The sequence below is a fragment of the Sus scrofa genome, chromosome X (assembly GCF_000003025.6).
Source record: "Sus scrofa isolate TJ Tabasco breed Duroc chromosome X, Sscrofa11.1, whole genome shotgun sequence".
NCBI classification, from domain to species: domain Eukaryota; kingdom Metazoa; phylum Chordata; class Mammalia; order Artiodactyla; family Suidae; genus Sus; species Sus scrofa.
This window is the reverse complement of record NC_010461.5, coordinates 58,004,660-58,028,947: the sequence shown is the minus strand read 5'-3', so window position 1 is coordinate 58,028,947 and position 24,288 is coordinate 58,004,660. Positions and strand designations below refer to the sequence as shown.

General features: G+C 52.4%; 2 protein-coding genes across 2 annotated transcripts in view; one reads left to right on the top strand and one right to left on the bottom strand.

Moving 5' to 3' along the window:
• The window catches only part of NHSL2 (NHS like 2), a 287,095-nt gene continuing 263,488 nt past the window's right edge, over positions 682–24,288 (bottom strand). The window contains exons 4-9 of the mRNA XM_021079846.1: positions 12,543–12,670; positions 12,068–12,257; positions 9,902–10,033; positions 5,635–7,962; positions 4,392–4,524; positions 682–3,550 (exon numbers count right to left, since the gene is read on the bottom strand). Of these exons, the coding sequence (XP_020935505.1) occupies positions 3,226–3,550; positions 4,392–4,524; positions 5,635–7,962; positions 9,902–10,033; positions 12,068–12,257; positions 12,543–12,670 (3,236 nt within the window). The 3' untranslated portion in view covers positions 682–3,225. The remainder of the gene's footprint in view (positions 3,551–4,391; positions 4,525–5,634; positions 7,963–9,901; positions 10,034–12,067; positions 12,258–12,542; positions 12,671–24,288) is intronic.
• RTL5 (retrotransposon Gag like 5) lies at positions 15,983–20,753 on the top strand. Its single transcript, XM_005657832.3, has 2 exons — positions 15,983–19,720; positions 20,179–20,753. The coding sequence occupies exon 1, from the start codon at positions 16,415–16,417 to the stop codon at positions 18,107–18,109; it is 1,695 nt and encodes a 564-aa protein (XP_005657889.1). The 5' UTR covers positions 15,983–16,414; the 3' UTR covers positions 18,110–19,720; positions 20,179–20,753.

Here is a 24,288-nt window from a genome sequence, read left to right as displayed (position 1 = left end):
CCCCTCTGCTCCCAACTAGTCAGAAGTCAGTCCAGCAGAGCCACCTGCTGCTATTGGTTGGAATCAGAGGAAACAAAGGGACAGAAACAGCTGGAATTGGAAGCTGATCTGGGGCCAACTTCATTTCGCCTGAACCCCTTCTGTAGTCCACCTTCAAAAATTGTTATCATTATTATCCACACTAGTAATGGTGGCAATAGTAGGTTCTCTGAAAGCCTTCCTGGAGGGACTTTCAGCCTCTCTTCTTCAGTCTTGGCAGAGTAGGTGCAGAAGGCAGCAAGCACTGTGGTATGTGCCTGGGTGAGAGAGACAGTGGGTGCTGTGATAACCAAGCGGAGGGGAGAGGCTGAGTGTTAGAACTGGGAGAGATGGCCGGTATTATGTTCATTAAAGATGGGTAGAGGAGTTCCCGTCGTGGCGCAGTGGTTAACGAATCCGACTAGGAACCATGAGGTTGCGGGTTCGATCCCTGCCCTTGCTCAGTGGGTTAACGATCCGGCGTTGCTGTGAGCTGTGGTGTAGGTTGCAGACGCGGCTTGGATCCCGCGTTGCTGTGGCTCTGGCGTAGGCCGGTGGCTACAGCTCCGATTCAACCCCTAGCCTGGGAACTTCCATATGCCGCGGGAGCGGCCCAAGAAATAGCAACAATAACAACAACAACAACAACAAAAGACAAAAGACAAAAGACAAAAAAAAAAAAAGATGGGTAGAAATTCTACAATTTGGTTGTTTGTTTGGGACTAGGTCCACCTGTTGCAAACTCTTAAGGGAATATTTCTGGTCCCCAATGTTATCTCTGACCGCACCCTGATTCCTCTTGTGCTAATGGGAACACCACTGGGCACTGGAGGGCCATAGTGAGGATGCAGAAGACCTAAAAATTCCAGGCACACAAAGCGTTGCAGAGGAAAGCAAGACTCAAGACAACTGAAAAATGTCAAGGTGTCTGGGTATTCAACTTTAGAATCTTTGTGGAAAACCACCAGAGATGGCGAGATGTGGGGAGAGGCAAAACCACTACAAGTGGTGAACAAGAAGCTCCCAGAAGAGTCAGCAGAAGTAACAAGTCCTATACGATGTGAGTCTCCTACTGGGCTTTCAAGCTTAGCAGTTTGTAACAGTTCCCCAGGAGCGGGCCCTGGCAGCCTCTCACTTTTGTTAGGCAAAAAGCACAAACACATCTTTCCCCACAGAGGAAAAGATTTCTGCCTTTTGGAATTCTGAGTCTGGGACAGACAAGTGTGGCAAGCAAGCATCTATAAATTAAGACTGGGAATGAATCTATTTTATATAGGCAACCCCCACCCCCTGAAATTTGGTCAGGACCTTGGAACCAAATAGTTGAAATGCTTTCAAAAGCAACTGGACTTTCCACAACTGTCTATTATTTGAAGTGGCTTCCATCTAAATCAGAGGGAGGTGCTGATGGTGAGGGAGTTGCTGGGCCTGGCCTGTACTCAGAAGTCTAAGAATTCAGAAATGTACCAACAAAGGGTCCAGGCCCAGGGCTTCTACATGAGAGGCCCAAGTTCCCTTAGCACTCAATGTGGTTTTCCAGCTGCTCTGTCTACTGTGTAGGCAGTTGGGCTAAGAACTTGCTTCCCACTGAGACCTATCAAAATCGAGATCTGCTTGTCTCTGGGGCAGTTTCCACATCCTCCAGGAGGTCGACCAATGACTGCTGGGTGGGAGGTGAAGAAGGAAGGGTTCAGGGAACCCTCTTTGCAAAGCAGGCTACGATTTCATTTGACTTTCCTTTTTCTCTCTTGGGAATGGTGGACAATTAATCCTCCATTATTGGTCGGCCAGTTTTCTTTGTTCAATGCTGTCTGTCCCCAGACAACCGCCCCCAAGTTCCCAGGAACCAGACCTATGAAAATCAAATGAATCATGGCTCTTGCTTTGCTTAGAAAATGGAACTGACAAGAATAGTTAGTGCCTATAAGCTTTGGCAGGGGGTAGGGAGAATGGGTCGCAATGATTGTTCTGGGGTTCTGCCAGCATCCCACTTACCCCAGTTCTTACCTGCTCCCCCAGCACGGTTAATGGAAAATTGGTCAAACAGCAGAACTTAAATGGCAAAAAGTAGCCCTTTGGGGGAATTATGAGCCATAGCAACTTGCAAGGCTGCCTTTTAGATTCTGGATCTATCCTTTCAGTCTATATGTTCTTGGGTGGGGACCAGAGTAAGATTTCCTTTAAACCAAACCAAACCAACCACAAACCACAATCTGAAGCGAATGGTGGTGGGCAAATTACACTTAATTTCTCTCCTCCTAGAGCCTTTGATGGTGTGATTCTTTCAGCTAATGACTTCCTAAAATGAACACTATATGCAAATGACAAGAGACTTCTTTGAATGCAGCATGAGCTGGGCACATACTAGCTATCATTGTTGGCAGACACTTGAAGGATCTCAAAGCACACATGCCAGTTACCTTGGATAGATCTGAGTGAACAAATGGCTGCCTCATTTGTTGGCTGAGCTAGGTTCATCCAAAGCAACCCAATCTTGGCCTTTTCTAGCAAAGGGGTGGGGAGTGTGGGGGGGTTCCTATATATTTACTGAAACTCATCACCCTGATCTCCGTGTAGACAATCACACTGAAAAAGGCATGAAGTTCAGGATAGAGTCACATTCATATTTTTGCATGACAAAGCCATCCAATCAACCCCATGCCGAAATAAGTGCACACCTGCAAACCGCTCGCGGAGGAGAGTTAAACTGTTAAACTTGAAGAGGCATCCGAGTCCTTCTGTTTCTCCACGCAGGGCCATCAAGGCCTCTCTGGGAAAGTGAATAATCAGCAATGGCACCCTGTGTCCCCTGGGTTTGGCAGCCCCCAATCTGCTCTCTCACCGAGCCCCTCTGTGACAGGAGCCAGGAATGGAGCAGCCTGGTCTCTAACTGAAAAAATGGCACATGTGCCCCTGCATCTGAGAGTTTTTTCTTGGTGCATACCACTGGAGGGGAAGAAGGAGAAAATCGGGAGTCAGTAATGACAAGATAGTGAGTTCAAAAACATAAGATGTCTGAAGATGATTAAAGTGCCTGATGATTTTAGTTCTAGGTGTGGCCTCTCTCCTGATGTCCAGAGTATGAATTAATGTCAAAGAAATGTAGGCTCTTTTGTTATCCCCATGGTTCCTTTTCAAAAACCCTTTTCCTCTATCCCCCTCTCTACTCAAGTTTAGTAGCTAAACCCTGCTTGCTGAACCCAGGGCTTAGGTACCGGGGTTATCGGTGGTTTCATAGTCTTTTGAGAACTGTGCAATAATTCGCCGAGCCAACGGGTTAGTGGTCTTCAGCAGTTCGGCTGCTGAGGGGCGGGACCTTGGAGTTGCCTTGCTTCCCTTCTTCTGCAGCAAGGCCTTGAAATCATCGTTTCTGCCAGCATCTAGGTTGGCACCACCACTTGACCCTGCAGGGGCAGCCGACTCACTGGTGGGAGACTCAGCCGTGTTCCTTATTGGTGAATGGGAGCTCGGTCTGCTGCTGCTGGCAAAGGCCTCACCCGGCTCCTTCCAGCCAAGCAGCTTTCTTTTGGACCTGAATGAGAGAAAGTTTGCTTGGAATGAATCCGTGTGGCAGGCATTTATTTCCTAACGCTTCATATAACTTCTTGAATGCCAGTGACATGATCTGGGAACTTCTATGCAGCAGCCTCGCAAGCAGTCGTACTTACCAGCTTTCTCCCTGCCAAATCCTCAGAGTCCCCTGACTGGCCCCCTGCCCCTACACACCTTTCAATGCCCACAGCTGGAGTCACTTGGCATGTGCCTGCAGGCTCCATCCTGCCCACATTCTGGGACTAAGGAAGAATTTAAGGAGTTGAAGCTAGTAGCTCAGTGACTCTGAATCAAGACAGCCTGGGAGCTGGTCCTGTTCTGAACTGGTGCTTCAGCTCCCATAACTGGGCTCTTTCCCGTTTCCTCGTCATCGAGCCCCTGCTTTGTGCCCCTGTCCAATAACTGGGTCCCCATCTGGTCCCCCATTTGCCTAAGTTCCCTCTCTGATGCTCGGCCTGGTGCCCCACTTCACTTCTTGATGAGATTTTTTTGGTACAAAGAATTCTGTGAAGGGTTAAATGTCTCTGACTGGAGGCAGAGCTGTGAGGGAGCAGATGGAGCCACAATAGGCCTTGCGGTTGCTAGGAGACGAGGGGCCTCTCACTCAGCACCTGGTCCTCCTCTCCCTGCCTGCCCCTCCTCCACTTCACCCAAAGATGTCGGTGGATTGGAGATGTGAGGCCCCGGACTGCATTCCCATATGTGGGTATCCGAACTTAGTCTCCAGTTTCCATTTTAATGGCTGCTTAGAGGTAGCAGTTTTTCTTCTGGTATGAGAAGGGAAGGCAATTACAACAGGAATTAAGGAAATTGGTCCAGACCTGTGTATCACAGTAAATAAATCTTCAGTTGTGCGTGAACCCACAAACACATCATCATCATCTTCCACAATCCATTCGGCTGTTTTATCACTGATTACACTCTTTTCTTCGGTGCTTGGTTCTCCCGAACTCCCTAGGCATAAGAACCAGAAGAAATTATTTTGACCACACAATTAGGACTAAGCACTTTCTCATACGTATTTCATCTGATGTTCAAAGCAAGTCTAGGAGGGCAGCAAGGCAGAGACTCGCTGTCTCCATTTTGTGAAGGAACAGGATGTTCCGAAGATTTAGTGATTTGGCCAAAGCAACGTGGAGGGAGTGATGGAGATCAGCCTGGATCCCTGTTCGCTCGTGCCTCTTATGTTACAACAGGTTGCCTGAGCACCCTCTTGTTTTAAATGCATCATTTTTAAAAATCAAGGAGCCGAAAGCGATCTAAAGCAATGACTCAATGAGTGAGTGGAAGTGGGACCTCTCTGAATCTCAGAGGGAGCCTGTGGAATTTGGGGGAGCAGATTCTAAAATTCCCTGTGCCTTTGATTTGTTTGCTTGTCTCAGTCACAATGATTTGACTAATGTTGAGAGTCCAAACCAGCTTAAGGAAGGCCATGAAATTTCGGTGTTTGGTGTTAAGGGTTTGAAAAAAGGATGAGAAACATGGATGAACCCGGAGGACATATTACTAGGTGAAATAAGCCATTCACCAAAAGACAAATGCCGTGTGATTCCACTTATATGAGGTCCTTAGAGGAGTCAAATTCATAGAGACAGAAAATGGAAGAGTGGTTGCCAGGGGCTGGGGGCAGGTTATTGTTGACTGGGTACAGACTTCAGTTTTGCAAGATGAAGAGAGTTCTGGAGATGGATGATGGTGATGGTTGTAAAACACGGTGAAGGCATTTAACACTACTGAACCGATCTCTTAAAATGAGTAAGGAGATGGGCTCCTAAGGTCCTAGGGTCCTAAGACCTAGTTTGATTTCATTAGCTCAGCACTGGGGATTCTGGGATAGACTGACCCGAAGGGGGCTTTGGAGATCCGCCCCTGGCTCAATCCCGATCCCAGGGGCAGTGAGACCTATTTAGAGGAACTCAAACCCTCAAGAGGCGTCCCCTCACTCATTTGGTCACCTTGGGATCAGGAGCATTATCTGGGGGCATTTGCTTCTATCTCTGGCCTTCCGTCTTCACCCTCGCCTCTCCTGGGATTGAAAAAAAAGCCAGCAGACACTCTACTAACCCAGAGGGCTTGCCTCCCTTTCACTGTCAGCCTGCGGCAGGGAAATTGTCCTTGTACCAGCCGATTGCAGGTGGTCACCGGTTGGGAGACCCTTGGAGTCTTCCTCCAGGGTGATGATGGGGCTGAGAGGCAGCCTTGGTTCAGCCGAGTAGGCCTCCATTTGAGCTGTGGGTGAGGTGAGAGGCAGGAACAGCACGCTGGGCTTTTTTGGGACGGGAGGTGGGATCTTGCCTTTCTTTTTCTCAACTTCCTCTTGGCTCTGGAGGCTGATTCTTTCAGGCAAGGCTCTCCCCTTGGGGCCCTCCTCCTCCAGACTTCCCTGGGGAGGTTGTTGTGTTCCTGAGAAGAAAGCACCAGAGGAACTGGCAAAAGGCATGAAAACAAGAGATGAGGGTGCTGTCGACTCCCCTGGGCTTCTGCCCTCAGGGCAGCTGGAGGACTTTGGTTTCCGCACCACCGTGTAGATGTCTTGAGGGAGTGGCCTCATGTGCTGAATTGAGATTTTGGGGGTCAAAGCCAAGGTAGGTGAAGTTAGTGGGTACTCCTCGGGGACAGACGGTGGCTTGTAGACCAAGCTTGGCGGCCTTCGGGCCAGTGGGGGCTTCTCGGCTATGGGAGGTTTCATCTTTCTCTCTGGCAAGGTCAAGACTTCTGCTCCTGACTCCTCAGCATAGTCAGGGCTCTCGATGTCATCTTCCGGCTCAGACTTGCTGATGGACCTCAGACGAACAGAACGTAAGTCAGACTGTGTAACCATGGGCATGATTGGCTGGTTTGAGCTAGTTTTCTGGGCCAGCTTGGCCCCAAAATTTGTATCTGAGTGATGCCGGCTGACCTTGGTTTTGCTTCGGATAGAGATGCTCATCCCTGACAGATCCAGGTTGGTCGAAGAGGTCAAGGGTAGGTCAAAAGAGAGCCGTGACTTGGACATTTTCTCCATTGGTGAGGTCGGGGGCAGCGATGACTTCCTCTCAGGTACCAATGGACGCACCCGGCCACTGCCGCTTGGAGGGGGCAGGTGGCCCAGGGTCAAGGACATGGAGACAGTAGGTGTGGGTGTCTCCGACTGACTGGAATACCCACTGGAGGGTGACATCAGCCCAGCAGGCCTTCCTGGGGAAGACACCTCTCTGGCCTCCACCTCAATGGAAAGTTGGGAAGGTGTCGTGGCCCTGGAGGTGGAAGGGGAGGCCAGAGACTCGGAGCTGCCCTGCACCTGGGTGCATTCAATGACCGTGGTGCCAGTGGCAGTGCTGGAGCTAGACAAGGATTGGTAGGTGTCCCCAGACTTCCAGTCAGTGAGATACCAGTGGTGAGCGAATTGTGCACCTTCTGGGTCTTTGAAGGTTGGCACAGCTGGGTGACCCTGAGCATTGGGGTGGGATGCGTGATGTCCTTGGTGTTCCAAGGAGAGGCAGAGGCTCCTGGGCCTCTGGTCCTTGGGTAGTGCTGACCCACCTTCCGGCAAGAGGACTGGCTCATCTTTGACCAATGAGACACTGCGAGTCGGAGGGGAAGGCTTCTTTTTGGCCTTCTTGAGTGAGATGCTCTTGGACCTCTGCCTCCTGTGCTGGGCCTCCTGTTGGACACTGAGGAAGGTAATGTTGTCCGCACTGTTACTGCCCTCCGAACCTGTACTGGCATAAGGCAGGGCACATGCTTCACTGACCTTCTGTTCTTCCTCATAGTCCATGTCTGTGGTGCCTGCGTCTGTGGGCACAGACAGTGACCGCTCCCGGAACCTGCTGGCCCCACCTGGGCCTGTCTCCAGCTTCGAGGTACCACCCGTCAGAAGGCTGACCTTGGAGGGTCGTTCTGATACCTGCCTTCGTTGAGTAGGATGCTCAGAGTAGCCAGCAGACCCACTGCATCCTGCCGGGGTATCTCGAGTGACAAAGAGGGTAGCAGCCTCCTTCGGAATCAGAGGTGGCAGTGTGTGCAGAGAGGCCCAAGAATTCCCAGAGGAAGGACTTTTTCCATTCTCACTGACTTGACTGCTCTGAGCGGCGGCACTTGGAGTCATGTAGGTAAAAGCATCTCCCTTCCAGGAAGTGGAGAACGTCGATCCCGTTGGTCCATTGCAAGAACTGGGGACGCTGTACACCATCCCCATGCCCTCCATGCCGGGGGGTTTTGTGCCACCACGAGACTGGAGAAGTTCTTCTGGGTCACTAGAAGGATTTCTCAGTACTGGCGAGGTGAGATGTGGGAACCGAGTTTCCTGTCCAACTGCAACTCTTCCATGAACACCCTCTGGAACTGAATGACTGGGCCTGATGTCCGAGGTGGAGGAGCAGGCCACACTGCCTGCTGGGCTGTTGCTGTGACCTGGAGAAGGTAAACACTGAATGTTAGTGGAGCAGCCAGGGATCCCCCTGGCAGCTGCTATCTCCAAAGAGATGGGAGCATCTTTTTTTTTTTTTTTTAAGGGCCACACCTGCAGCATATGGAAGTTCCCAGGCTAGGGGTCGAATTGGAGCTGTAGCTGCCAGCCTACATCACAGGCACACAGCAATGCCGGAGCCGAGCTACATCTGCGACCTACACCACAGCCCACGGCAGCACCGGATCCTTAACCCATTGAGGGAAGCCAGGGATCGAACCTGCATCCTCATGGATACTAGTTGGATTCTTAATTTGCTGAGCCACAATGGAAACTTCGGGAACACCCAATTTTTGCTAAGAAGCATTTGCTGACAGCTTGGGCAGATTTCCTGGGTTCTTTCTTTCCATAGATGAGGATGCTGGGGAAGTTGGGTCCTTGCCCATCCCCACACAGTGAGTCACAGGCTGCCCTGGAACCGTCCAGGTGGCCGCCAGAGAATTCCCAGCTCTGAGTACTCCTTTCAGAGCTGAATAGGCACATGGGGCTCCCTTGGGTTTCTCCCAGGTTATCACCCCAGGCTCATGAAACCACCACAGACCTCAGCAATCACCTCCTGAGATAAGAGCTGAGGCTTTTGAGCTGATAAAGGACAGCAGCGTGACGTTCAGCTCCAGCAGTGCAGCGGGGAGTATGCCACAGCGGGAAAATTCAGAGTCTGGTTGCATTTTTTGGCACCTGTCACTTTTCGGTTTGGCAACATGAAAAAGTTAGGGTGACCTACAGATGTGAGGAAACCGTTCAGCTGTTCAGAGTCTCCAAAGATTTTCTCATACACGCTTATCACTGTTACATCATGATGAGGATGAGGATGAGGATGATGACTACTCTTAGGATCATTTATTTTTTTCTCTTTTCTTTTTATGACCACATCTGTGGCATATGCAAGTTCCCAGGCTAGGGGTCGAATCAGAGCTGCAGCTACAGGCCTACGCCACAGCCGCAGCCACAGCAACACCAGATCTGAGCTGCATCTGGGACCTACATCGCTGCTTGCGGCAATGCCGGCTCCTTAACCCACTGAGCGAGGCCAGGGATTGAACCTGCCTCCTTATGGATAATATGTCAAGTTCTTAACCCACTGAGCCACAATGGGAACTCCTTTTATGATAATTTATAATAACATCCACCATTTGCTGAACACCTACCATGTACCAGGCACACGGTAGGCAAATCACATAAGAAAACTCTAATCCTCAGAACAACTCCCCTAGGTTGCAATCACCATCCTCAATTTGCAGATGAAGAAGCTGAGGCTCAGAGAGGTTATGGAACTTGGCCAAGGCCTCACAGTTAGTAAGTGGAGAGGTCAGGATTTGTATCCATATCTCTCTGATCTGCGCTTTTTGGATGGCATTCATTTAACAGCAGTAATGGTTCTGTTAAGATGGTGCTTTTAGTGATGATTTCTCCCTTTATCTATCTGAATAAATTTGGCACATATAGTCATATTCCACTTATTATGGGAAACAATAACATAAAGAATTTATTAGCCTGGAGACCTGTTCTCCATACTCGATTGCTGTCCTTGAGATAAGGCCCTTAGTTATCCTTTGACAAAATTAGTGACGTATAGCTTATTTACAATGTTGTGCCCCTTGGTTATCCTTAATTACCATGTTGGGGAGTTCCCTGGTGGTCTAGTGGTTAGGATTCTGTGCTTTAAACGCTGCAGCCTGGGTTCAATCCCTGGTCTGGGAACTGAGATCCGACATCAAGCCAAACAAAAATAATTTACTTACTTGGCTTTTCCAGGACATCCAAAGCCGCCCCCCCACCCCCACCATTATTCCTGTTCCCTGTCACGGCAATACCACTCAGGTGGTGGAAATGGTGAGAGTGAGCAAGGGGAAGGGTTTGAGGGATCCGCTATGGTGGGGTCACCTTGGTCTCGCTGGGAATAGTTAGAGAATCCAATAATGGTCCGCCTCCGCCTCAGGGTGGACTTGGGGTTCACGGCTGTCTCTGTGTTAAACAACGACTGTCGCAAACTTGCGTGTTTATCAAACTGCTGCCCTGTAGCCAAAATAAAGACACTTGGGTGCATCCTGGTTTCGGTTTACAGTCCAGTGGAAACTGGCCTGAGGTAGAGAGAGGGGATGATGGCAGTAGCTATGAGCATGAATAGCATCCAGGCAGGTGACCCTTCTTCCCCATCCTCCCAACTTGGCCCCAGGCACCCACAGCTCCAAAGCATGCATGCTGGTTTTCCAAGGTACCCCCTCCCCCCCGGTTCACCTCTGAATCTCAGTGGCCGAGACCCATGGTTTTCAGCCCTGGCTACATATTGAAATAAACTGGGCAACTAATAACTGGAGTCCACCTCAAAATACTTAATACTCTGGCAACAGGGCCCAGGAAGAAGCCTTTTCTCCAAGTCTCCGTGTGATTGATTGTTCAGATGTACAGCCTGGGGTGAGAACCACTGGACTAGAGAGACAGGTTGAGACTGGATGTTGCTTGATTGCAATCTTTTCTCAGAGCCTTTATTCGGGCCGATGAGGACAGTGTCTCCAAGAAACCGCCCCATCCCTCTCCACCCATCCAGGAAGCAGACTGAGAGTCTCCCCTCCAGCCACCTGATGACATTTGATCAAAGTTTGCCCCTACATGGTGATTGAAATCTATTTTTCTTAAAGCACCGGCTCAGTCTTTGCTCCTTTGGGACTGCTGCGCCAGGGGCAGGGTGAGGGCGGTGGGGTGAGGTTTGCTGCTCCCCCCACTGTCTCTCATTCAGTGGCTGGCTACCAGAACCCTCCACTCCCAGCCCCAAGGGAGCCTGGGTGCCCCCCTCCCCAGCAAGTGGCTCTGTGGGCAAAACTCATGGCCTGCCTCATTAGGAGTAAAGTGGAAGTTTAAAAACAAAGTGTCCGCCATCACTTTGTGAGTTTCTGCTCTCAGCCCTCATGTCTCTGAGTACATCTCGCTAGGCCCCGGGCCCTATTTCCTGCCTCTGATTTCCTGAGATGACACCAGTGGTGCCAGATGACCCTATATCCAGGGAGCATCGCCACATGGGCCAGAGCGTCCTCATCATCTTCATCAACTTTTTCCAGTACACCACGGACCAGTGCTGGCTCACAGGGTGCCTCTGATCCCCTTGGGTTAGGACATCTTGAGTTCATAGCTTGCTGTCCCTATCTCCTTCTGAAATGACTGACCTTCCTTACAGCCAGTGGAGTGTGGAGAATTAATTAATAATGGGCATGGTACAGAGTGCTACATGTCCCCAAAGACACAGCCAGCTGAGCTGTATACAACATTTCCCCCATCTCGAGGTAGCACTGAGTCCTGGTCTTACACAAGTGGAGGAGGCCCAGCTCACTAGGAGACTATCGAGACAAAGTGTCACAAGGCTGGAGTTCCTGTCGTGGCGCAGAGGAAATGAATCCAACTAGGAACCATGAGGTTTCGGGTTCGATCCCTGGCCTCGCTCAATGGGTTAAGGATGTGGCGTTGCCATGAGCTGTGGTGTAGGTCACAGACGCAGCTCAGATTTGATGTTGCTGTGGCTGTGGTATAGGCTGGCAGCTGTAGCTCTGACTCCACCTCTAGCCTGGGAACCTCCACATGCGTGGGTGCAGCCCTAAAAAGCCAAAAAAAAAAAAAAAGTGTCATAAGGCTGTTGGGCGGTGCCCTGGGTCAGATCCTCCCACTTACCGCCAGGACTCTGAACCCCACACCCCCCCTTCCGACTCCAAACCCAGCTTCCGGCACAAGAAGTTTCCTTTCCCCAAAACAAACATAACTCACAAACTCTAAGTTTCTGCAAATACTCCAAAGAGAACCCAAGTTCATCAAGTTTTAAGAGTTTTCTGTTAAGAAAGTTTCATTTGCCATCAAATGGTCTCAGTTAGTGTGGCAAGGCCAGTAGAGAGTGAAGAAAGAGCATGCCTCCATTCCCTGGCGAGAGCCACGACCTTGACAGTGCAGGGTAAGCCAGTAGCAAAGAAAGTCTTGCTCCCTCCCCCAGCACCCAGTGCGTTGGGAGAGGATGATCTGTAGTTGGCATGGAGGGAAGCAGACAGAGGTGGTGCTAAGCAACTCTACCAGAGACGTTGATGGGCACGATGTCAGAGTGCATGGGGCAAGGCTGAAGCCACCGCTTCTCCTCTAGGACAGGCAGAGGGAAGGGGCTATTCCAGGCAGCTTGCTTGTCCGTAGTCGGCCTCAGGGAGGCCTCAGGGGCCCTCACACCCTGCGTGGTGGTCTCATCCTCGTTCAGCTGCCATTTTGTAGGCTGTTGGGAAAGAAGGTGATGGGAAGGGTGTGCTCCCAGCTGGAGGTGAGCCATGCCCACAGGATGGCTGTCTAGGCGGGGCAGTTGGAGGCTTCCTCTGGGAGGCAAGAAGGCGTGGACAGGCTGCTGGGCCCATCTCGGTGGGGCCTCAGGGTGGCTCCGCTGGGGAGCAGAGGTGAGTGGCAGTTTCCAGTGGGTAATGTAAGCAGTTCCAGGTCCCCCGTCAGTGGGCACGGGGTGAGCTCGGCATGCTGGCTCTCCCAGGTGGGGAAAGAGGCAACTCACCATCAGTACAAACTCCAGACGCCTGGCAGACTGGGGCCTTGGGCTGGGGGTGGGCTCGGGGGCCTCATCAGCAGAGCGGAAGGTCTGCCCCAGGAGTCTGGCCTCTGAGTACTGTTCCTCATACTCTTCTGAAAAACAGCACAGTGGATACACACTCTAGGGAGCCACGGCCAAGTCCGGGCTGGGGAAGGACCGTGAGCTGGGGCTCCTGCCCTAGCTGCCAGGCCTGCCTCGCATAGTTTCTTTAGGAGAGTTCCCGGGCGTCTGAGCCTCTGGATTCAGAAATGGAAAAATGCCTACTTCCTATGAGGGCTGAGGAGAAAAGAGAGTCAACTGAGTTGAGTTGGGCGGGTTCAGGGACCAAGACTTTATCTCCACAGCCCCCACCTCAAGGGCTCAACTCAGCTTGGGAAAGAGGTTCAGGATGCAGATGCCTTTTGCTACCATATGCTGCAAGGTCTTCTCTGGGAAGCCCTGCAGCTCTTCAGGTTTTCTGCAGCCCTACCAGGGACATAACCTGTGTGAAGCACCAAGAAGTTTGCATTGGAAAGTCCAATGTGGATGCTGAGAACTCTTACCTGAGCCTCCAAGGGCCCAGTTCCTTGCACCTTAGTCCCACTGTGTGTGTGCTTGGGGGGGGCGGTAGGGGGGGTGTCAGGTCCAAGGGGACCATGGTGAAGGAGAGGGAAGGTGGAGGTAGTGTTGGAGAAGGAAGGCGAAGCTCAGGGGCATCGTCGAGGAATAAGAAGGATGCAGAAGATGTGAATGGGTTTCTCTTAAGTGATGGATTCAATGAGTAAATGAAGGAGGTGAGATAAAGAACTAACAGTCAGGGCTCTGCACATTTGAACAAATACTTGAAGAATCATAAAAGCTTAGGGTCAGGAGAGGCCTCAAGGTTTCTCTGGTCCAACACCTCATTCTGGGCTCCGGCTTCCTCCTCAGCAGTCTCTCCAGGGGTTTCTTCAGCATCTGCACATGCCTGCAGAGAAGGGGAGTAGCCTTTCTCCCAAGGCGGCTCATCCCATCCGAGGACAGTCGGGGCTGTCAGGTATGTCAGGAAAGTTCTTCCTTATCTTGAAGTAAGATCTGCCTCCCCTTAGGTCTCCACACACCCGCCCTAATTCTGCCCATGTTGGCAATACAGAGTACACTGACTCTTTCTGCATGGCGGCTCCTCTCTTATCTGAACACAGGCTCAGGGTGTTCCTTGAAATCTTGCTTCTCTAAGCTTGCCACTGCCCTGGCAGGGAGGTAGGGGCTTATGGCTGTTTTCCAGTCGGGTGGCCCATCTGCAGTTTTCTAGTCTCCATGAGAGTCAGCCTTTGTTGGTATGGATAAATGCCAGCTGATAAGACCTCTTTTCACTTTTAATGCTCACTCACTCAACAAATGTCTACTGAGTAACTCTTGGGGCCCCAGCCTTGTGCCAGGTGATTCTGGCAACTTGAGAGTAGTAAGAGATGTAATCCTTTACACTGAGAAGCCCAGTCTGGTTGGGTGGGCAAAATATATACCCAGGACTAGTAGATGAATGAGTAAATTAATGAACAAATGAAAGAAAAAGCAGTTCAGAACTATACAGGTCCTCCTGAGCTGGATGGACAAAGTATAACTGCTTATGGAGGGAATGATGCAAAGTGGGGAAGAGGGAAGAAGGGCTTCGAGGCTTGGAAAAGAGGCCTGAATGGGACAGTGAGTGCCTGGAGAGTGCAAGGAGCCTGGAACCAGCGCTAGGGTTTTCTTTGCATTCTTTTCTTGAGACCTAACTTACTTACAGTAAAGTGCACAAGTGTGCGGTTCAGTGAATTATGACGCATGCATGCCCCTTGTAATCTCCATCCAGATATTTGCAGCACCCAGTAGTCTCTCCCATAGCACCAAGTTTGAGTTTTAATCCTCTTGCCACTTACATTGGATCAGTCCCTCTGGTCCATGTGCATGTTTTTCATATTGTAAGGTCCTTTCAGGGACCACGTTATTTTTCCTTTTATATTAATTTTAGTACTGTGTCTAGATCAACCTATGTTCCAAAGGACACAGACCAGGAGTTGATGCTGCATTTTATCAGGGTCTCTCCAGCTACAAGATACTCCTGCTAATGGGTTTATGAACATCCCACTCCTTTCCCCCCCTTTTATGGCACACCTGTGGCATATAGAAGTTCTCAGGCTAGGGGTCGAATCAGAGCTACAGCTGCTGGCTGACACCACAGCCACAGCAATGTGAGATCCGAGCTGCGTCTTGGACCTATGCTGCAGCTTGCAGCAACACCAGATCCTTAACGCACTGAGCGAGGCCAGGGTTGGAATCTGCATCCTCACAGACACTATGGCCAGTTCTTAACCCGCTGAGCCACAACGGGAACTCTGAGAACACCCTATTCTTAATTCTCACAAAATCTTGCCACATGGGGAACTGGAATCCCCATTTTAAGGATGGCTGACTAATCTGAAGCTCAAAGAGGTTGGGTCATCTGCATAATGTCACAGGGCTAGTTAGGTGTGGGATTCGAATCCATTTTGGCTCTGATTTTGAAGTCTGGGTTTTCTCACTCTACCTGGTGCGGGTGGTCTGACTGCTACAGCATAAGGACTGGGCTCTTTCTCTAGCTTGTGTGGACCCAACTTTATGTACAAGGTGCTCATCAGTATGTTCCAAAGACACTGGGTTGGGAATTGGGGATGAGATGGGCAACGTGGGTGCTGTGTACTGGGCTTACTTTGGTGAGGCAGGAGCCACCCAGGAGATATGCGGGCAAGGTTATTGCAAGAGTAGAGTCACTGAAGCCCAGAGTAAGAGATCCTGCAGATGGCCTCCTTTGTCTTTGGGTGCAGGGATTCCAAAGGCATGGGTGATGGGGCAAGAGAAGGCCTGAGGGTATGTGGGCCCACACTGTGCGTGTCTCTCATCCAGCTCTCTTTGTAAATGACTTGACCCACGGCCCCGCCCAGGCCACCGTCCCTTTTTCCCCCAGAGACTACTAAACTGGAAAAAAAAAAAGTGTGCGTGGGTGGAGAGGTGGGACGGGGGGGTGTAAACAGTCGTAGAAAGTGGGCCCTTTGGAGTCAGTAGTCTGAAAGGTGAGAGATGGAAAGTGTGTGTTTTGTTTTTTTAAATAGGTTTTCTACTGTTCTCTCTTTTTCTCTCGCGGGTCCCTGTCCTTTTTCTTCGTCGCCTCCCTCCAGCCGCTGCGCATCTGGCCCGTGGGCTCCGGCCGCAGCCCCCCTCCCTCTCGGTACCTTGCAACAGGCTCTGGAGATTGAGCTGCGCCTCGCGAAGCAGCTCCTCTACACTCGGGGGCCTGCCCGAGGAGAGGAACACGTTCACTGGCTGTCGCCATGACGACCTCGAGTGGGCAGTCGCTGTCGCATTTTCCCGACCCGAGTTAGCTGCAGCTAGGGAAGGAGAGAGGCAGTGAGAGGCGCCGCCGGGGGGGGGGGGGGGAGGCGGCGCGCGGCGGCCAGTGGGCGCCCGCGGTTCCCCAAGACCCGCCCCGGCCGGGGGTGGGGGTGGGGTGGCGCGGGCCGCGCTTAAAAGGCGGGGACGCGCCAGCCGCAAGATTTTTCCTCGACAGATCGTGCCGCAGTCCTCTCCCTCTCTCGCGCCGCCTGCCTCCGCCGGCCCGATAACCGCCTCACCGCCTGCCTCCTCCGCGCCGCGCCTCCCGGCTCTCGCTGCCGCCCGCCCTCTCCGCTCCCCTGGACGAGGTAAAGCGCCCCGGCCGAGCCGCCCGGTCCTCCGCGCTAGCCCCGGTGGGTGTGGCTCGGCCTCCCGCGCGCCCCGCCGCTGCCGCCGCCCCCTGCTCTTCTCGCTGCCCCCAACTCCCCATCCCACCCCAGCCCGCAGGCCCAGGCCCCCAGCTAGTCCCGATGTCCGAGGCTGCCGGGAATCTCAATAGCCTCCGCATGGCGAACGTGGCCTTGCGAGAAGAATTAAATGCCCTTCGCGGGGAGAATGCCAACTTGGGCTTCCAGCTCGGCAGAGCCCTGGCCGAGGTCAATTCCTTGCGGGGCAATGTCTCGAGCTACATGCGCTGGCCGATGCCAGTGATGCCCGTCCTTGCCGAGGAGAACTTTGAGTTCCCGCTCAGTGAGATTGACGCTGTTCCCGAGGGAGAAGTGCCCTTCCTGTGCTGGCCTCCGCAGCGCGCCGAGCCCGAGTACGCCCCGGACGAACTGTTGATTAGCGTGATCCAGGATTGCGGCACCTCCGGAGGGCCCGCCGACCCGCCCACGATGCCCAGCCCGCCCCCGCCGGCGCTGCCCCCGCCCCCGGCCAAGGAGCTGCCCCCGCAGCCTCCTCTGCCGCCGCTGGAGCGGCCCGAGATAGAGCCCTTTTCGGGCGACCCAGTCTACCTGGCTGAATTCCTGATGCAGCTAGAGACTTTCATAGCCGACCATGAGGATCATTTCCCCGGGGGCGCTGAGCGGGTGGCCTTTTTGATCTCTTTTTTCGCTGGCGAAGCCAAGGACTGGGCTGTCTCAGTCACCCAGGAAGGAAGCCCCCTGCATGCCAACTTCCCGCGCTTCCTAGATGAAATCCGTAAGGAATTCTGTGGCCCCATCCCCCCAAGTGTGGCAAAAAAGGCCATCCGCAAGCTCAAGCAGGGAGACTGTACCCTGGGCAGCTATGCAGATGCTTTTCAGTTCCTCGCTCAATTCCTCTCTTGGGATGACTGCCGCCTTCAAAATCAATTCCTCAAAGGCCTGTCAGAATTCTTCCGCAAGGAGCTCTTATGGTCAACTGAAATGGCCGACCTGGACGAGCTGATTCTTGAGTGCGTGGAGATAGAGAGAAAAGTGCGTGTCCCCAAGCCAATCCCACTCCCTGGGGTTCGCAATATTTTCTTCCCTTTTGCAGCAGACCCTCATCTCGAAGGTGAGGAGGGAGAAGAGTGTTACAGTGGGGATGAAGATGAAGAGGCACGCAGGCGCAGGCTTCAGGACAAGGACCAGCGGTGGCGCGTGAGAGCTGTTCAGCAGGAGACCAGGGAGGAGAAGAGGAGGAAGAGAGAGGAAGAGATGAGAAAGAAGGAGCTGAAACAGAAAGGGGAGGAAGACGAGGAGGAGGAAGAAGTGGAGGAGGAGGAAGAAGAGGAGGAGGAGATGAGGAAGAAGAGGAAGAAGGAAGAGGAAGATCAGAATAAGGATGAGGAAGAAGATGAAGATGAGGGTGGCCGCCAGGAACCAGAGCAGGAGCCGGAGCCGGAGCCAGAACAGGAGCAAGAGACGGAGGATGAGACCCAAGACGATGACCTGGATGAGCTGATGGAGATGGAGCCCACCTACGCGAACGCTTCCTCCCAGACTTCTGGCTACTATCATGAAAATTTCCTAGATGTGTCACCTCCCATCATACAGCCCAGCAGACGGAGGAACCAGAATCGAGTCCCACTTTTGGAGGGCCTTCCGGGTACCAATTCACCCTTCTACAGTTCGCCGCCACTGATTCGCCGCGCAGGTCGCCTAGGGCAACGCCAAATTCGCCGCCGTCCCCCAGTGCTATTCCGCCTCACTCCGAGACAGGGGGGCCACCGGGCCGCACGGGGCCGAATCCGCGTGTGAGCGCTGGGCCAAGCTGGCCCCCCAGGAACACACCCTTCCACTGCATCCCCTGCCCCCTGCTTTCGCTGCCACCCCTGCCCCCTTCACTGACCAGTACTTAAGGGCGTTCCAGACCTGCCAAACCCGAAGAAGACCTGGAGAACTCCAGACCATCCTTTGACCATGACCAGGAAGTAACATATGTGCGACCAAGGCCATCTGGGAAAGGAGGGCTCAGCGATAGCTGTCCTCTCCGCACACACGCTGCTCAGTCCTGCCATGAGCCAGAGAGCAGGTTTCTGGGCCTGTTCCCATATATGAACTGGTCACCCTCTCGTATTTCCCCTCTAGCTGTTCCCAGCCCTCACCTCTCCAGCGTTGATTCACCCCGTGTCCTACGGTTTAATCCTCTGACTGGCCAACCAGGACTTCACCCAATGCCTCACTGATCTGCCCCAGTGAGCCAAAGGACAGGCTCCACTGAACTCCTAAAGCCACTGAGGCCACTTACAAGGGATAAGTGGCAGAGAGCAGGAGAAATGTACCCAGAATCCTACACTTGCTTTGGGTCACACCTTTAGCAGAAGGGCCCCAAAGAGGCCCCTGCATCTAGCCCAGTGAGAGTATGCAAAACCACATGTCCAGTGGAACACCCATCTGAGACCCATACTTGACTGACTGAGCAAGCTGGTTCCATTTTCCAAAAGACTACGGGCTCAGGGCCTCAGGACTCACCAGATCTGGGACCCTCTTGTTTTACTCCCCTGCCCTCCTGGGCATCCTTAGTGGACAGAGCCCAATGTTCCAGGTCCTACCCCTTTCCTTGATGTTGCCTAAAGGGTAGGCAGTTGGGGGGGTGGAGGGTTGGGGGAGGAGGAGAAAGCAGCAGCAACGACTCAGTTTGACCTCGAAGGAGTGACTCTTTCCTTAGGGATGGTGGTATCCTCCCCAAGCCAGGCCTTGGACTGCAGTCTCCAGCTAAAGGTCTTGGCAGGAGAGCTGTCATTCTTGGGGTTCCAGAGGTGGCCTAATTGGCCTTTCCTTCCTGGATGGCCCAAGAGAGAGAGAGGCCCAAGCCCTGCTCTTCGACTCCAACTTAAAGGACTCCTTAGTTCTGAGAGGAGAGAGGAAGGTTCTCTCTACAGAGACTGCACCCTCTGCAGCCTTGCAGCCGGAATGACCTTGCATCTCTCACATGCGGGGCAAGCCATGGCCTGGTGCTGGGCATCCATCAAGTAGATGGTGAGGCTTAAGAGGCTGACTGCCTCCTAGTAACTCCTGGGGATTCTGGGTACTATCTCAGGGACCCTCCTAGAAAACATTGCTCCTGCAGTGAAAAATACACACTATGTCACTCTGGCCACAGAATGCCAGCCAGATGCACTGCTGGCCTGAACTGCCCTCCACACTGGGCTTCCTGCACAGAGCCTGGCAGCCAGAGCGTCTATGGCCAGAGGGAGGAAAGCTTAGTAAGTTAAGCCTCTGTTCCTCACTGGAGCCTGACAGATACTCTCAGCCCAGCTTTAGAATTTTGAACCCAGAGGCAAGAGAAAGGACCTGGAGGAAGAAAAGTCACAGAGCAACCCAGTCCTCCGGCTGGTTTCTGGTGAGGCCTCTGTTCATCAGCGAAAGGTAAGAAGACCTTTTGTTGCTCACACATTTCTCAGCCTGGGGATCGGTGGAGCCAGGTTCCTATAACCTGTTGCTACCTTTTAAAAAGGCTACTACCCTCTTCCTCCAAAGACAAAAGTAACACATAATCACTATAGAAAATATGACAAATAGAGAAAACTTTAAGGACCCTAAAGCCCCAAACATTCCGATCCCCATCACACAGACGCAAGCACTGTTAACTCTTTGCTGCCTTTCTAGTTTGTTTTAGCTGCATCTTTTTCAAGCCAAGATCATCCTGCAAGTTCTTGATCAGCAAGATTTAAAATGGCTGCTACCTATGCAGTCATGCCAACTGAATTGTTTATTTAAGCGTTCTCCTCATGGGTTGGGCATGTCAATTGCCTGGTGTTCCCCGTCCCCACCAGTGCAGGAGTAAATTAAATAACCCTATAAAGAAAATTTTGTCTGTTTTTCAGCTGTTTCCTCAGGAGAGAGTTCCAGAAGGGGAACCTCTATTCTCCGAGGCCACAGACCCTGTTTGCTGATGTCAACACGCTGGCCCTGCTGCCCACGTCCCTGCCAGAGAAGTGCAAAGGACAGGTGCCTTGCACCCTCACCTCCAGGGACCTCTCCGCACAGGCCCTGCCTGTTCCCATGGTGCTTCTCTTCCTGAGCTCCTGTATCCTCCACCAGGGAAAGAGCAGATGAGCAGTGAGCTGGTTTCTGGCCCTTTGGTGGCAAGGGAGCTTGATCTCCCCTTTGGCCCCTCCCCCCCTTTTCCAGATCTTCAATATTGTGATGTAACAGCCATAAGAGCTGTAAGAGGAACTATGGGCTTTGGGTGCTTTCTTGGGTTGAAAGAGGGGTGGGTGGGGGTGGGGGGCTGCATGCAGGGGTATGAAGGCAGCCCAAGGATTCCCAGAGACCCGGGAGGAAATCGTTTGGAATAAATGTGTTATTGTGTTATTGTTGCATTGCTGTGTCGTGAAGATAAGAAATTGTTCTGTATGCTAAAGCTTCCTCCTCAATAAAAAGATAAAGGGTGTGTAAAGACTGTGTCTCTCTCTGGGTTACTGAGCAAGCACAGAAGCCCACCCAGAAGGCACTAAGTACTTTCCAGGCACTTTGCCTGGATCAGCCCTATCCTGAAGCCTTGCAGTCCTTCCATGATGAAACTAAGGGCCCGGACTTACTGAATTTGTGGATGGTAGTAGTTGTCCTGAGGGAAGCGGAGGGACTAGGCATCTTGAAAAATAGCATTAGTTCTCCACTAATATAAAGATATAAAGGTATGAGTTGGCCTAGCCTTACCATCCTATAACAGCACACCCCATCCCCACCAATACACACGCACACGCAGGACTTTGGAGGGAGGGGGGGCCAAGTGGGGAAGGGAGGAGGACCCTTCCACTTCTTGGCACTAGATGGTGCTGTGGGACACTAGTGAGGAAGCTGGTGAAGATTTTTAAATGCATCCCCAGAGCAGTCCAGGCAGACACCCTCCAGCAAGATTTCACTGTTCCTCATAGACTGTTGAATCCCATTCTGGGATTTGCTCAAGTTTCCCAGCCAAGAGCTGAATTCCACCCCCCCCCCCGCCTCCACCCCCGGGACAGTGGGTGGGAACGTTTATGGAGCCCCCTGCTAGGTACAAGTGCCCTCCCAGGCACTTTGCATCCATTATCTCATTTCGTCTCACCCTCATCTTACAGGTGAGGAAGGCTTAGAGAGGAGAAACCACTGGCCCAAGATTTACAGCTGCTAAGTGGCTCTATCACAGCCCCGCAGCTGCCCTTTGTTAGCTCCAGGGACACTTGGCCCTTCTCTACCTCCTCTCTGCTGGCGCTCCTGTCCCCTGGACCCTGTCCTGCCCAGCGACCCTCCCGCCCTGCCCACTTGCACTGTACAGGCGTGTGAGAAACAAAGCTGAGCTTCAGAAGCGCACTTGCTTTGCTTCTCTATGGGGAAGGAAGGAAGGGCGGGAGGGAGAGGGGGAGGGAGGGAGGAAACCAGCATGTTTCTGACCATGTGCCAGGCACTTTCACCACATTACATTCCCACACTCAGTGAGGCAGGTAATGGTGTCTTCTTTTAGAGCAGAGGGGCCTACATTTCAGAGATATTAAGTTCCATGGGGGACATGAGTCTTAGTGACTCCCAGACCCCTACTCTGAACTCCATGATGCCCCATGCCTATCCCGGAAGGTCCCTGAGGAGCTCAAGCCTCAACCTGACTGGATTCTAGGTATTTGCCAAAGCCACCAGGTATACATCAGGTGTGCTATCTTTGGGGGCTCTGGGAGAACCGGCCTGTTCTGCCCTGCAGAGGAAGGCAAGCCAGTGGCAGTGCTGAGTTTATGGCAATGCGTTTGCAGGAGTGTATGGCTGACTGCCTCTTCTGGGCAGGGACAGGGGTGTGGGGCCACGAGCGACATTGGTGAGCACCGGGGCTCCCATTTCTGCTTCAGGGGGTCAGATAAAATCTCCAGCATCCCCACCCCCACAGAAGTTTCTCTTGCCACTGCAGGTAGGGAGAGGTGAGCATAGATTGCTTATGTGATGAAAGTAAGAGCAGGGTCAGCCTTGCCCACTCCTGCAGTGGGGAGGCCTGTAAATACAGGGAAAAGAGCCGTGAATGCCATTCTGGCCCCACTGCTGACTGGATTTGGGACCCTGCGTGAGTCCCGTTCCTGCTCAGGCCAGAGCTTCCTCAACCATCTAGTCCCTGGGGCCCAGCATACGGCTGGGAACACTGTAGGGTGGCAACCTTAGTTTGGTACATAAATGAAGACGTGGGTGAATAAATGGGCCACTGGATGGAGACCTAGAGGCAGCCTACCGAGGGCATCTGCAGCTGGAGTGAAGCTTGGAGGACCCCCCTCCAAGATGGAGTCTGGAACCCCCTATCCAAGTCTCTCTTGCCTGGAAGGATGTGCTGAAATGACCTTTACTTGGTGCACTTGTGAGATTTTGCAGTTAAGTTCAGAGAACAATCTGCAGAAGCCTGAGTAGGGAAGATGTGGCTTAGAAGAAACTTGCAAAAAAAAAATTGAAAAATTGTGTTGGTGGGGGCTCAGGATGAATCAGCAGACTGCCGTGGCTGCCAGAAATGCTAATGCCTTCCTGGCTGCTGCCACAGAGCTCAGGTGGGACCCAGGAAATGGGCAGGCCCCATCTGGGATCCTGGCTGCCCAGTGGAAGGTGACCAGGTTGCATCTCACAGAAGCCCTTTTGCATGCCCCCAAATAAGGAAATATTAGAACAAAAGACAGGAAGAAGGAAGGAAAGAGTAGGGGCAGTAGAAGGGTGACAAGGATGGTAAGAGTCATTCAAAACCCTGTTCCCAAGGGATGGAGGAAGAAAGAGAAAATCTTGCTGCCTTGAAGAGGGCTTCATTCATTCTGTGTGGAGACTGGCAGGTCAAGGCCACTTGCCCCATTTGCAGAGTTTGACTGTGAATTCCAGTGGTTGGACATCCAGATCTCTTAACCTCCACACTCCACTCCCGCCCACGCTGGCAGCATCAGAATCTCCAGGAATTTCTACTTCTATGAAGCTCCCTAGGCAATTCTAATGCCCAGCCCAGTGCAGAAAAGAGTCTTGGGGACCAACAAGCCCAGGTGACGTTTAGCAGCCAGCTTGGTTCTGTGCCTTTCCATGGAGCTCCCTGGAGCAGGAACCAGCCTGGAGATCCTGCACTAGCACATAATAAGTGACCAAGAAATATTTGCGCAATGATCCTCCAGCATGGTACCATGATCCAGTGTGAGCTCACCCCTCTAGGACACCTGCTCAGATTGCACCTCCTGAGAGAGGTGTGCGATAGGATGGGCGCGGAAGTCTGGCCCTGAGAAACCAGGTCCATCGAAATCTTAACTTTTACCCTTGATTGTCAGAACTGACTCCTCTGGGGCCTTGGCCCCTTCCAGGGGAAGAGGACCTGTTTTAACAAGGCTAGAGATTACCCCCACTCCAAGAGGGGAGGGGGGCAACGACTCTGGCCAGCACTTCTTTTTTTTTTTTTTTTTTTTTTTTTTTTTTTTTTTTTTTTGTCTTTTTGCCATTTCTTGGGCTGCTCCCGTGGCATATGGAGTTCCCCAGGCTAGGGGTCGAATCAGAGCTGTAGCCACCGGCCTACGCCACTGCCACAGCAACACGGGATCCAAGTCTCGTCTGCAACCTATACCACAGCTCACGGCAACGCCAGATCCTTAACCCACTGAGCAAGGCCAGGGACCGAACCTGCAACCTTGTGGTTCCTAGTTGGATTCGTTAATCACTGAGCCACGACAGGAACTCCAGGCCAGCACTTCTTGAATCCTGCCCAGACTAGGGAAAACTCTGCAGACCATTTCTCCCCAGGGACTCCACAGACACAGAAACACAAAGCCCAGGGTTCTTGGTTGCCCTGGTAACAGTGGGACCTACTTGGAAGAAAACAGTCTTTGAAAGGCTTAGGAGGGTGGATATTTCCTTCGACAGAGGGCAGGCTCGGACCTGCTCCTCGAGGCCCCTCTCTCCTTCCTGCTTGTCTCACAGAGGGGTAGAGCTGGGGCCCCTCACCTCAGCTACTCTCCTGGGAGGGT